At 38.2% G+C, this 14,624-nt stretch overlaps 1 protein-coding gene across 2 annotated transcripts in view; it reads right to left on the bottom strand.

Moving 5' to 3' along the window:
• The window catches only part of GRB14 (growth factor receptor bound protein 14), a 107,702-nt gene that overhangs the window by 51,837 nt on the left and 41,241 nt on the right, over positions 1-14,624 (bottom strand). The window contains exon 1 of one of the 2 annotated variants that reach the window (XM_059704255.1): positions 9,734-9,937. The exons of the other annotated variant lie outside the window; for it this stretch is intronic. Coding sequence (XP_059560238.1) covers positions 9,734-9,796 — 63 coding nt within the window. The 5' untranslated portion in view covers positions 9,797-9,937. Of the gene's footprint in view, positions 1-9,733; positions 9,938-14,624 lie in introns of those variants that run through there. 2 annotated transcript variants of the gene reach the window in all.

The following is a 14,624-nucleotide window of genomic DNA, read 5'->3' as shown; positions in this document are numbered from 1 at the left end:
TGAACTAATTCAGGGTGAAAGGGCCTGTGTATTGTGGCCCATATAGATCTTACAGGGGTTCTGGGTATGAATGCGTGTCCCGGCCAGCATCAGGCCAGGCCAAAGAGGACCAGTATGGCCTCACTACTGGAAATGCCACACTTGGCAGGGCAGAGGATTTAGCATGGCCACACCTGGCAGCTTGGATCAGTGACACGGCCAAATCAGGCCACATCTAGGCTTCCAACCAAGAGAAGAAAGACAGTCTGCAGGGACAGGGAGGCCCAGAAAGTTCCTCAGAGCCCCTCTGCTCGACTCTACTCCCCTACTCTGTTCTTTACTTTTCTGCAATCCTTGCCTCAGGCCAAGAGCCTTGCAGACTGTCCCTTCCTTGGGCCTCCTTTCTCCCTAGAGGGGATGAGATGTTACAAAGAGAAATTGGAAGCTCTTTCAGTTTGCTCTGTTATGTGGTTAAGAAAAAAAAAGTAATAAAAAAACACACCACACAGCTCCAATTTCATCATGAAAGAAGTCAAACTAAAAACTAAGTCCAAAAATATCCTAAAGCATGGATGTAGAGGTACACACACACATACATATACACATATAAATGTTATCCTAGAACCTAAATCCAATATGAAAAATAAAGGGGGTCAAAACCCAAATCCCACCCTAAAGCATCCGATGACGCCATCAAAGGAATGTTCTCTGAGGCCTGGTGTTCTTGAAACACATTCAATTCCCGCGAAGATGCCAGTAATGACTAATCCCTCCTCAAAGTGAAAAGACCTTCGCAAGTGTCAATGCGTATTCATATTTAAAGCAAAAAACCACTGGTCATGCTTATGTTGGACGCAGTGTTACCCCAGTGTCTCATTTCATTTTTTAAGCCATCATTTCTTCCCAGAATAACCACCAGACATGTGTCAGGGAAAAAGTTAAAAACCGTCTCACATGGTGAGAAAGGAAGACAAGTTGAAGAGGAGAGGACGAGTGCTCAGAAGACAGAGGGGGAAACACCAGGGCAGGAAAGAGATTTATTGGAAGCCAGGACACATCACACTGTTCAATTCCTGAGCTGGCTGGCATCAGCTGAAGCCCTGTAGGCACTACCTTATCTCATGGATTCCGATAAGCACATTTTCTCACATTTGACCTCCCCGAAACTTAGATGTAATTTACCACCAGTGGCTGGTCATAGTCTAATTAGAAACATATAAAATAACGATACATCTTATAACTTAAGGTTTCACCGAATCAATGAAACAGGAGGTTTTCGGTCTTTCTGGGACATCTGGGGGTATTATTTTACAAACTTATAATAGCAAACAAAACATCACTTTCCAAACCTAACATTGCCATGCTGTGACAGCATGAGGGACAAACGATCTGTATATATTTTTGTAATTTTACCTTTGCTTCATTTTCCTAAATATTTACTTTGTCAGTGTGAAACACGTGTAGCACATTTTCCTGTGAAAGAAATGGAATCAATGCTGTTAGAATCTTAAAATGTAACCATTAGATGGGCTCTTGGAGAACAGGCACTAAAATCCTCTCATTTTACCAGTGAAGAAGCTGAGGCCGGAGAGGGTGTGACTTGCCCAGGGATCCCAGCTGGTCACTGGCAGAGCCGGCCGTGGAACCTGTCTCTGGGCTCCTACCTGATCCTGTTCCCTCCACTCTGCTCATGCAACTTGCATGCTCCTTTAAGCTGCTACGTCTACAGAACATCGCAGATGCAAGTGTTAGATAACTGAACACCAGGACATAAAAATGCTTTTGTGTCCCAAAGACCTAGCTTTTTGAATATCCAAAAATGTTTTCCTTTGTTTCACTTTTCTTAGCATAATTTGCCAGGAAAGTTGCATATACTGAAATAGCCAGCAGAGGGAGTCTTGATTTCTCAGTGGGTGAAAAAAAAGAGGAAGAAATAAGATGGTTTGCCAATTACAACTTGAACACTATTAACCCTATGGAGGTCCTGCTTAATATAATTACAAGCTTTGTAATAAAGTTTAAATCTGTTTTTAAATATCCTCAATTCTTTGAATTTTTAAGGTAAATCATGTCTACATCTTAAACTTCAATATGAATTTGTTTGTACATACTGTGTGTGTGTGTGTGTGTGTGTGTGTGTGTGTGTGTGTGTGTGTGTGTAAAGTCACCAGGAATCTCAAAGGGAGGTTCTCTCTGGCATTTAGAATGGTAAGGTCAAAATTTTTCTTCAAATCTTGACAGAACTACCTAAACTAATTTGACTTCTGAAACAGAGATACTATTCCTGACATGTTCACAAACACGACTGGATGTATATGTCCAAATATGGATGTCTAAGTAGGAAGTTATAATCACTTACTAACAATGCTATTTTTGCCAAAATGGTTTTTAATTTCTCTTTTGGAGCTGTCTTAAGAGCAAGCATTTTTAATATCTTACAGGGGTAGAAAATCTTTATCCTCTCAGAGGGTTTAATATCTGAAATTACCAAAGGTCTTGCTTCCCTTTTCTGCCAAAAAGAGATTCTTATTTTCTCGATTTGGCTGAGGGTGCTGGGGCACGGCCAGGAGACCAGCCGTAAGACTGCCCCAGCAAGAGTCTGAGACTGTTAACAAGCCAGCTATTTTTAATCTGCCTTCACTGCCAAATGTGGACCAAGTGCTGTCGTTTACAAAGTGATATGGGGCACGGGCCCTGTTCTCTTGCAGATTCAGTCCAGGTGCTCACAGCAGTGATGGACGCTGGAGCCCGCTCTGTGAACAGATCCTAGACCAGGGGTCCTCAAACTATGGCCCGCGGGCCACATGCAAATACAAATATTGTATTTGTTCCCGTTTTGTTTTTTTACTTCAAAATAAGATATGTGCAGTGTGCATAGGAATTTGTTCATAGTTGTTGTTTTTTTAAACTATAGTCCGGCCCTCCAATGGTCTGAGGGACAGTGAACTGGCCCCCTGTTTAAAAAGTTTGAGGACCTCTGTCCTAGACTGCCAGCTCATCAGCCACAAGCCTCAGATTCCTCATTCTAGAACATGGACCAACTGCTAGCAAACTGATAGCACTCAGTTGATATTAGAGAAGTGCTTTGACATTAGTGGTGTACTTTGGGTAAGACACTTACCGTCTCCAAGCCTCATTTTCCTCCTCCCAACTTGTCCCTCAACCTCACAGGGTTCTTATGAGGATTAAAGAGAATGTGTAATCAGTGCTGAACAGCTGATGGCTGTTTATGTTTTTATTGGTGTGTGTGGAAGGCAGTGAGTACACCAAACTGTCCGCAGCAGCAAGCTGGGGCCGGACACGCTAACAAAAAGGCAGGGGGACCAGCCGAGGTGGGCCTTGAGCACATGACTTTATACCACAAGTTATGAAACCCAAGAAAAATGATGTGAATGCCTCAGACAGACAAACGTAGAGAAGAAAGGTCAATAGCTGGTGAGTGCCAGAGGAGCCCAATTTTTATTTTGTTAAAAATTGTGTTTGTTGAACTGATAGCAATTTAAACCCACTCTGCACCTTCCCTGTGCCAGACACTTAAGTCCAGTGATGATGAAAAGTGACACAGCCCTGCCATCATGTCACTAACATTACAGCAATGACACCTCTGTCTACTGAAACATGTCTACACACAAGGCACAATTCTACTTCTTTCAAATATACAACCCATGAGTCCCTACCAGATACTCCCTAGGATAGAAAAAGGAGAAATAACAGAACCGCCTATTATCACCTAACAACCACTTATCAGCATATAATAGTTGGTTTAAATTTTTTTAATTTAAATTAAAGTCCACTGATAGAACTAGGGAGATTTTTAAGTGTTTATGAAACTAGTAAAACATGTCATTTTACAAATTGGAAGGGGGGTAGCAATTCACATTTGTTGAACTACTATATGGCAAGTATTTTTAAATATCTACCCTATTTATCCTCACAACTGTTCTGTACAGAAGCATCATTATCTCCAAGACAGAAAAACTGATTCTCAGAAAGGTTTAAAAGAGGCACTGTAAGTCATACCACTGGTCAGTGACAGAGCTGAGCTCACACTCAGGACTTCCTGGCTCCAAAACACAGGATCTCTACTATACCACTTCTCAAAAACTCACTTCTCAGGGGGGAAAAAAATACTTTGTCAAAACACAAAACCCACTCATCTCAGTGGCACCCTTCCTGGTGAATATGTAAGTAAGTTACCCCATATTAAAAATTAAAGGGGCAGCAGAAAGATCAAGGTTTGGCAAGAATGAGAGCTCTGGGCAATAATTATACTCACGACCACATTGTGGCCACCTTCCAAGCAAGCCAACCATCTGAATTCAGGGCCATATGTGGATTTTCTGTAACTCTCCTACTCAGGAAACCTGCTCTCTCCCCACTCAGCACCCCTTCTACTATCTGCATACAAGAAATAGAAAACATTTGTTCAAAGAGCATAATCATATTTTGTATCTGTCGTAATGACAATAAAAATCCAAGGGATAAATACATACTGGATGCCTAATACAGCCAAGGTACTTGTAGTGGAGATGGCTAGTTGCCCACCAGGAGCCACGCTTCCCCTCTCCCTTCCTATATTCCTGATTAGATGAGGATTTGAGGAGGGCAATGAGTTGAGTTCAAGACCTACATTTCCTGGCCTCCCTTGTGTCCAGGGTTGACGATGTGACACAGTCCTGGCCAGTAGGACATAAGCAGACGCTCCTGGTTATTTCGGAGCAGCACACTAACATCCCACAGAACTGGCCAGCATGCCCTAGGTCCTCCCCACGCTGTATGCCGGGAAGGTGAACAGGATGCCTGCAGATTTGCTTTTATCTTTCCATAAAAGGAAAGGGACACACACGAAGGAAGACGTAAGAGAAAGCAAGAAGCTGAGGCCGCCACATCAGCTTTGGACTGATTCTTCCTGTAAAGTAAAAGAAAAATAAGTATCTTCCCTGTTTAATATGCTCCTTTTGAGTTTTATGATTACAGAAAATTTAATTCAGCCTGCAACTGACAAAGCAGTTTGTTTGAAGAGCCTTTCCCTTAAATTTAAAAAACCTAGTTGGAAGACAAAAAGAGACAAATTTTAAAAACCACATAGGATAAGATATACAAAAAATACCCAAGGTACACAAAGAAGACTTGAAGTCAAATTTGAAAAGCCAGAAAGCATAAGATAGCTGATAAGACTTAAATCTCAAAAAAGGTAACAATAAATTGGTCACATGACAGTAGTTACTGAATTGAGAAATGAGTAACAGAGGCATGTCCACTGATGCTGAATCGAGATACCATTATAATGGATGAGAAAGAGTATTCCAGGCTTCACGATGGTACCAGAGCTCAGACACAGGCAATAAGCAACCTTCGGAAAAGCAAACAGGAGCCTGGAGTGGTCTATAGGCCACTGAGCACAAGGCTGGGAGCACAGAAGGACCAACAGCGAATGCTGCCGGGAGCACAAGGAGAACAACAATGTGCTGGAGGGAGGTGTCACGTGAAGCTGGGCAACTGCGGTAGGTCCAGGCCTTGAAGCACAGTGAATGCAGCATACATTTGGATTATTCTGTACATACTTGAAAGGTTCTGGACAAAATAGTGATAGGATGTTTCATTCTTTGCAAAATCATGTTCAGTTTTTTTTTTTTAATACAGCAATGATTCTAATTGTATGAAGGAAATGAATATAACTATTCTCTTGTATAGAGGGGAACTGAATATTCTGTTAAATGGCATTACTCCATATTATACTCACAAACTTCATATTTTCAAAAGGATATGAATCTTAAGAAAAATATATTCTAAAAATTATTCCTTTTCCTCTGAGATTTGAGACTCTTCAGGATTGTTTGTGTTTATCAATATATCTGTAACTAAAGTCTAGATAAAGAATGCAGAAATGCCTGGAAGCATAATCTACAAAACAACATTAATCTGATAGAGGCATGAAACATTTCTACCCACCGAATCAGAATATAGACATCTGGCCTTATGACTTTGCAGCCTTTCTATAAAACATGCAGATTTTCTTTTGCACTTAATGTATACCTTACAAGTTAGTTAGCTTGAGTCTTTAGTTAACTCTTTGGAACCTTAACATGTGTTTTCTTGATGCAATGTACCAATCTAGAGCTCTGGGTATAAATTGTTTCTCTAAATCCCCCCCCCCCTCTCTCTCGCTCTCTCTCATACACACACACACACACACACACACACAGGCACACAAACACACTCATTCTGTTGCCTGCAATTGCTTTCTGAATAATATGTTTTCTACACTAGAGCATATGGGAGTTGGCGGAGGTACAAAGAAAGATGAAAGAATTTGCCTAAACCACTTTCAGACTAGAAGTTGAATGGCAACTACACACACTATAAGGCAATTTCATTGACATGTTAACTTCAGGAGGTAACAGGTATCTAGGAGAAACACACGAAGTCACAAGACCTAGATTCTATTTCTAGCTTTGGCATTGACCTTTTGAGTGACCTCGCATAAGTCACTCAACACCCATGAGACTCAGTCTTCTCATCTGGAAAAAAAAAAAAGCATAACCTAGTAGTTATCAGAGAAAAAATGAGGTAAAGGATTCATTCCAAACCTTTGGTGAGGATGTGATCATTTATAAGAGATGTGATAAAACCATCTTCACTAGAATTTCGACTCATTAGAATCAAGGAAATCAGTTCTAAATACAATTAGAGAAAGCCAAAAATTTATTTACAATTTGCTTGACGGAAAATCTACCAAAATACTCTGCTCTTCAAAAATCAAAGTGTATTTGATCTGCCACAAAAAAAGACCCATATAATGTTGAGGGCCATATTTAAAATTCAAGTTCCCAATCACTCCCAGGAGACTCTTACAGCCAGATACACTAGCTGGTTAGAAATGTACTCCTTAGTGCTGCTGAGCATTTTCAGAAATGCCCTCAGCTTTTCAAGTGATTAGGATTCCAGTTGGCAAGTTATTTTGCAAGAACTACTCCTTAAAGATGAGCAAACTTTATGCCAAACCTGTGGGGAAAGTACCTACCTTCTTGGGAACGTAAAAAGCTGCTCCCAAAACACTCTGAGAAATATTATGGTGCATACAGGAAATGACAAGTTAATTACAAGTGTGGAATGATTTTCTATCTTGGGGGGGGGGGGGGAGGGAAGTATGCTGTAACCAGAGCAGGTGTATGTTTTTTAGTCAGAAAAATAAGAGGTTTTTAAAATTTTTTGATTTTTTAAATACGAGGTTCTAAAATTTTCAGAACAATTTTATACACAACTAGAGGCCCGATGCACAAAATTCATGCAAGAGTAGGCCTTCCTTCCCCCAGCTGCTGGCATCAGCTTCCCTCTTGCACCCAGAACCCCGGCTTCCCTCTGGCACCTAGAACCGGGGCTTCCCCTCCGGCCTTGGCTTCGTCCGGAAGGTCGTCCAGAAGGATGTCTGGAAGGACATCTGGTCTAATTAGCATATTACACTTTTATTATTATAGATGGGTCCTTTGGGGGTTACAATATCAGGTGAAAGAAGTGCTTTCTGCAAATGACAATGTGCTAAAATATATGAACATTTAATACCTGTGCTCAATGGAAAGGAGTAACATAGATTTGGGCTTAGGGAATTTTGACTTCTGTAATTATTATAATAGAAACCTAGCAAGAAGCTTATTATCAAAAGACCAAGAGAAATCCCAGTGATGTGTCCAGTGGCAGCTCAGAACTAACATCAGTTATAATCACGGCTTCCCAGAGTATGCTTGGTTTGCTACTCACCAGGCAGAGCCATGGTGTACTCATACCACTTTCCCTAGACCTGTGATTGAAACTTCATGGCCCATGCACAGAAGTTGGTATTTTGTGGAAGGGCCCGCCCTAGACTAACTGCTCAAAATCTTTAAAAATGACAGCACCTTTTTGTAATGTTTTATACTCTAAGAAAATAAAAAAATGGTTTCAATATTTTCTATAACTATGAAAATGCAAAATATATGATTTGATTCACAGAATTACATGCAAATAAGACTTAAGAGAGCACTAAATGAAAATCTCTCAGCTGTCCTCAGCCAGGTGAGGAAATAATGTCCCTGAGAGTTTAAGTGACGTGCCAAGGTCACAGAGCCAATCAATGGAGAGTCCAGGTGGTATGCTTTCCACCACACCAGCACACTGTCCAAAATTCTCATGAGCATTTCATGGTCAATCTACACTGCAATATTAACTGGACAAAGAAGAAAAACATAAGAACATAGATTTGACATATGTTAATGTGCCTTTTCACATCCCCAGTGATTAAGAAAACCTATATGGTCATCATCGATGCACTGCCAAGCCTAAATCAAAATAAAGATTCAAAGCACAATATTTTAAATTAAATTTGCTTAAAATGATAGAAAAGGCCAGTGTTGCTCAGTGGTTGAGCATTCACCTATGAACCAGGAAGGTCATGGTTCAATTCCCGGTCAGGGCACATGCCCGGGTTGTGGGCTCAATTCCCAGTTGAGGGGTGGGGGGGAAGGGATGCAGAAGGCTAGTTGATCAATGCTTCTCTCTTATTATTGATGTTTCTATCTCTCTCCCCCTCTTCCTTCCTCTCTGAAATCAATAAAAGTATATTAAAAAATAATAATAAAATGAGAGAAAGGCATCAAGAAAGATTGCAAACAAATGTTGGGAAAATTACCATATACTATTCCAGTGCCAAGTACAATGTCCGTAGTGAATAAATTGGTGGATAGGATAAGAAAGCAAGTTGAAAACCTAAAAGTTGAAAATAACAAAAGAGAGATACTTCTATTTTTTAAAATTCATCTTAATCGTTACAGTTGTCATTTTCAAATAAATTAAACCATGACCTTTGACTTAGTGGAACACACTAATAGTTAACCAACAGTTAACTATTAAAAGTCAGGCATGGAAATAAATATTGCAGTTTCTAGTAGCACCAAAATAAATTCAGAGAAAATATTGCCAAAAATGTGTTTTTGTGCTTTCTTTTTCTATGCAAGAGATTTGCTTCTTTAAAGAATTCAATACAATATTCTTATTTGATGTAATTTCAAGAGAAGTTTAGTATATTCAGTTTTACTTAAATGGTACATTACACAGTGTATTTATTACCTTATAAAATACATTGCTGCAAGACATGAAAATAATCTTTGCAAAAAACTAACAGAAAAACTATTTTCATACACAGGCTTGCTTGCATTAATAATTAACAGAAAGCCCTTTCGCAGGGAAATTTACTGGGAAGTTTCTCTTAAGCAAAATAGGGAGAAACTCAATCCAAATGGGTAGAAATCACAGAGTAATAAACTGGCGCTACATGTGTAAGCAGTAAAAACAATTATATATAGTCCATACAAAAATGAAGATGGATGTATAAGAAATTACAGTCAAACAAAGAAACTGTTCCTCAGTAGACAAATAGAAAACATAATAGCTAGCAGATTTCCTATTGCACTAAAGGCAAAGAGGCCTGAAGTTACAATAGAAGGGGGAAAAAAAGTAAAAGCTTCAATAGTCTCTAAATCACAATGCCCTGAAATGGAGCCCAAACTGCTGTTACAGGCAGCTTTTACTACAAAGATGTCCTAGCAAAGATGTTATTTTTTCCCTTTGTCTAAAGCTAATAGCATATTCTTTAATTACCTGTAGCCTCAACGAATTAGAGTCTCTCTCAGGATATGTAACCAAAGTTTCCAACATATTAATAAACACACAGTAACAAGGAAAAGAAAACAGCGAGGAATAAAGGGAAAGCAGCACATACCCTCTTCTGCAGAACTAAGGGTGTAATTGCAGGCAGAGTGACCCTCCTCCCACTCATGCTCATGCCTGCTCTTCTCAGTATGATCTCCTCTCGCAGACCATGGACGAAATGAAAGAAATCTTTTACAGTGACTCCTTGAGAAGCTCAGGGCTCAGTGCAAAGAAACAAGTAGGCAAGCAATAAATGTCACCCTGCTTATGTGATTCCAGTCTACCCAAAGCCAATTAAGGATGGCTGCGGGACAGGACCGAGCAGCAACCAATCAAAGCGGGGAAAACTCCGCCTTTGTCCTTGGAAACACATTCTGATACTTTTGTTGATGATATTTAAAGAGCCAGATTAACAGGCATCTAGTTCACTTAACTTTTTTTCCCAAAACAATGAAATTCAATGCCATCTTTGTTGACTAGCCAGTTTTGTCTTTACTTTACTAAAACATTTCAACATATGGCAGATAAGAAACTGTTTACATTGGTCTACTTAAAGTATATAAATAGACAGATGAACTAAATTTATTTATGCTACTCATAAAATTGATAAATGAGTCAACTGGAATGCATTCTAGAGGGACAAAAAATAATCCTGAAGTTAGAATTGGTCCAAAAGTGCTAATTTACAAGTTATAATAAAAGATTCTTAATATATTTATATGCATTTCATCTCCTAAACAGCTAAAATTTTAGTATCATGAACCTTTTAGCTATCCATGAGGTTACACATTTAACTATTCCTGTTGAATATTACCTAAACAATCAACCTAAAAATAACGCTAAATATAAAAGGGATAGTAAACTATGAGTCTAAATTGCTTGTTTTTAAAAAGCACAGGTATGTGTAACTTAGCATATTTCGTTCAATGAAGACCACTTAAACAATAATCACTGCTCAAAGCAATACCAACATTTTAATGATCATCTTGCCTTTTTTCTTACAATAACTAAAAATTGTATTCTATGCTTTTGAGAGTTGCAGGAGGGTCAAAACTAAACATTGCTCTCTGACAAGAAAAAATTCTATAATATCTAAATAAAAAGTAAGAGAAACACTAAAAATGATCAAAGGTAATCTGAGTTTTTATAATTATAAAATTTCTCATGAACTGATCCTTTAATTAGCACCTACTCAGTGCTCTTCAACCGTAACACATGGAAGAACCCCCTGCCTTCATCATGAAGAACTCCTCTTAATTCCTAAAACACAACGTAATTGTTGTAGTCACAGACAAAATGAAAGATTCTCGGCAACTCAGACACAAACTTTCCACTTCATTATCCAGATTGCTTTTAGTCAGGGTTCACTTTACTGCCTTACACTTGGGTGTGTTTTATATGCATGGTGATCTCATATTCCTCAATTAAAAAAGAAAGGAAGAAAGAGGAACACTACACTCTTCACAAACTCTAGGGTTTCCTACTTTGATTTTCAAAACCTATAATTCCTCACAATGGTATCTAGGGGGAATAAAATTCACCTGATATAACAAGTCACAGATGTACACCAATAAAAAAAAACCATCAGAAGGAAAACTAAAGAAAAAGTCCCATTTATAACTGCATCAAAAAATAAAATAAAATACCTAGAAATAAATTTAACCAAGGAGGTAAACGACTGTACTCAGAAAGTTATAAGACACTGAAGAAAGAAAATGAAGAAAATACAAATAAATGAAAGCTCATGAATAGGAAAAATTAACATTGTTAAAATGTCCATACTAGCAAAAGTAATCTATAAATTTAGTGCAACTCCTATCAAAGCACCAAAGGTGTATTTCACAGAACTAGAACAAATAATCCAAAAATGTAAATGAAATCACAAAACACACAATCTTGAGAAAAAAGAACAAAGTTGGAGAAACACTCTATCAGATAACAAACTATACTACAAGGCTATAGTAATCAAAACAGCAAGGTACTGGCATAAAAACATAGATCAATAAAACAGATTAGAGAGCCCAGAAATAAGCTCATGCCCTTATGGTCAATTAATATTTGACAAAGAAGGCAAAAATATACAATGGGGTAAACACAGCCTATCCAATAAATGGTGTTGGAAAAATTGGACAAATATATCCCAAAAAAAGAGACCACCACCTTATACCATATACAAGAATAAAATCTTAATAGATTTAAACAAATGGGACTGCATCAAATGGAAAAGGTTTTGCACAGTAAAGGAAACCATCAACAAAATGAAAAGAGAACCCACTGAATAAGAGGACATTCACCAATGATACATCTAAGAAAGGGTTAATATCCAAAATTTATAAAGAACTCATGCAACTCAACACAAAAAAACAAACAAACAAACAATCCAATTAAAATATGGGAAAAATACATGAATAAACATTTCTCCAAAGAGGACATACAGATGGTCAATAGATATATGAAAAGATGCTCAACATCACGAATCATCAGAGAAGTGCAAATCAAAATCACAATGAGCTATCACCTCACACCTATTATAATGGCTATCATCAATAAGTCAGCAAACAATAAGTGCTAGAGAGAATGTGGAAAAAAGAGAACCTTTGTGCACTGTTAGTGGGAATGCAGATTGGTGCAACCACTGTGGAGGTTCCTCAAAAAATTAAAAATGAAACTGTCTTATGATCCAGCAATTCCACTTCTGGGGATTTATCCAAAGTAACCCAAAACACTACTTTGAAAGAATATATGCACCCCTATGTTCACTGTAGCGTTATTTATGATAGCCGAGCTATGCAAGCAACCCAAGTGCTCATCAATAGATGAGTGAATTAAAAAAAGTATGGTACATATATACAATGGAATATGACTTGGCCATAATAAAGAAAGAAATCTTACCATTTGTGACAGCGTGGATGGACCTAAAGGGTACTGTGTTAAGTGAAATAAATCAGTCAAAGAAAGACAAATATCATATGATTTCACTCATATGTAGAATCTAAAGAATATAAGTGAACAAACAAAACAGAAACAAACTCATAGCTACAGATAACAGGCTGATGGTTTCCAGAAGGGGAGTTGGGGGACTGGGTGAAAAAGATGAAGGGACTGAGAAGGGACTGTAACTGGTAGTTACAGACTAGTCATGGGGATGTGAAGTACAGCACAGAGAATATAGTCAGTAATACTGTAATAACTATGTATGGTGCTGGGAAATATAAGGGAGAACACTTTTTTAAGTATATGGTTTCTAACCACTATGCTGCTATACAGTATTTTGAAACTAATACACAACACTATTAAATGTAAACTGTGATTGAAAAGAATGTTTTTTAATGTGAAATAAAGAAAAATGTCACAAACAGATCTAGTTTGTGGGCATTCATTTAATCCTTATCCAGTTAGATTTGTCATGGTCTTTAAAAATAAAACTACATAACAACAAAAATCTACTATTACTGGGAGCAAAGATACCATTTGTGAACTAAAAGATTCTAATTTAACCTTTTTGTCAGGCCAACAATGACAAAGCCCACAGTAACCACATACTTTCAAGTTTATTACCTATATTTGGTTTTTCCAATCTTCTTTGTTCCATTTAGCCTTTGATTATTACAAAGAAGTATGATCTCCAATTTCAAAAATGGGGTTCCAACAGAATCAAAGCAGTTCATCTACTAATGCATGAAACGAAGTGCCCACGATGTGCCAGGCACTGAGTCAGGCAGTAAAAACACTTGATGAATAAGGTATGGTCACTGCCTCATAGTAGAATAGAGATTATTTGTTTATAGTTCATTTTTTATTTTTAATTTAATTTTATTTTATTTATTGATTAAGGTATTACATGTGTCCTTATTTCCCCATTGCCCCCCCCCACCTCACCCCCACTCATGCCCTCACCCCCCTGGTGTCTGTGTCCATTGGTTAGGCTTATATGCATGTATACAAGTCCTTTGCTTGATCTCTCCCCCTTACCCCCGCCCTCCCCTACCTTTCCTCTGAGGTTTGACAGTCTGATAGATGCTTCTCTGTCTCTGGATCTGTTTTTGTTCATCAGTTTATGTTGTTCATTATATCCCACAAATGAGCCAGATCATGTGATATTTATCTTTCTCTGATTGGCTTATTTCGCTTAGCATAATGCTCCTGAGTTCCATCCATGCTACTGCAAATGGTAAGAATTCCTTCTTTTTTACTGTGGCATAGTATTCCATTGTGTAGATGTACCACTGTTTTTTAATCACTCATCTGCTGATGGGCACTTAGGCTGTTTCCAAATCTTAGCTATGGTAAATTGTGCTGCTATGAACATAGGGGTGCATATATCCTTTCTGATTGGTGTTTCCAGTTTCTTGGCATATATTCCTAGAAGTGGGATCACTGGGTCAAATGGGAGTTCCATTTTTAATTTTTTGAGGAAACTCCATACTGTTCTCCACAGTGGCTGCACCAGACCACCAACTTACACCATACACACAGAATAAACTCAAAATGAATAAAGGACTTAAACATAAGATGGGAAGTCATAAAAATATTAGAGGAATCCATAGGCAGTAAAATCTCAGAAATATGCCAAAGCAATATCTTTACCGATACAGCTCCGAGGGCAATGGAAACTAAAGAGAAAATAAACAAATGGGACTAGATCAACATAAAAAGCTTCTGTACAGCAAAAGAAACCATCAACAAAACAAGAAAGCCCACTGCCTTGGAGAACATATTTGCCAAAGTTATCACTGATAAGGGTTTAATCTCCAACATTTATAGGGAACTCATACAACTTAACAAAAGGAAGATAAACAACCCAATCAAAAAATGGGCAATGGACCTAAATAGATACTTTTCAAAAGAGGGCATAGGAAGGCCAAGGGACATATGAAATATAGGGGTTTTTTAAAAAATAACCCTCAGGAGGGGACAGGTAAGTCTAATAGTGATTAAATACCAAATACCAGGAATGCGCC

Source organism: Myotis daubentonii, chromosome 7, assembly GCF_963259705.1.
Source record: "Myotis daubentonii chromosome 7, mMyoDau2.1, whole genome shotgun sequence".
Lineage (NCBI taxonomy): Eukaryota > Metazoa > Chordata > Mammalia > Chiroptera > Vespertilionidae > Myotis > Myotis daubentonii.
Note: the sequence above shows the minus strand (reverse complement) of the source record. Positions and strands in the feature narration are given on the sequence as shown.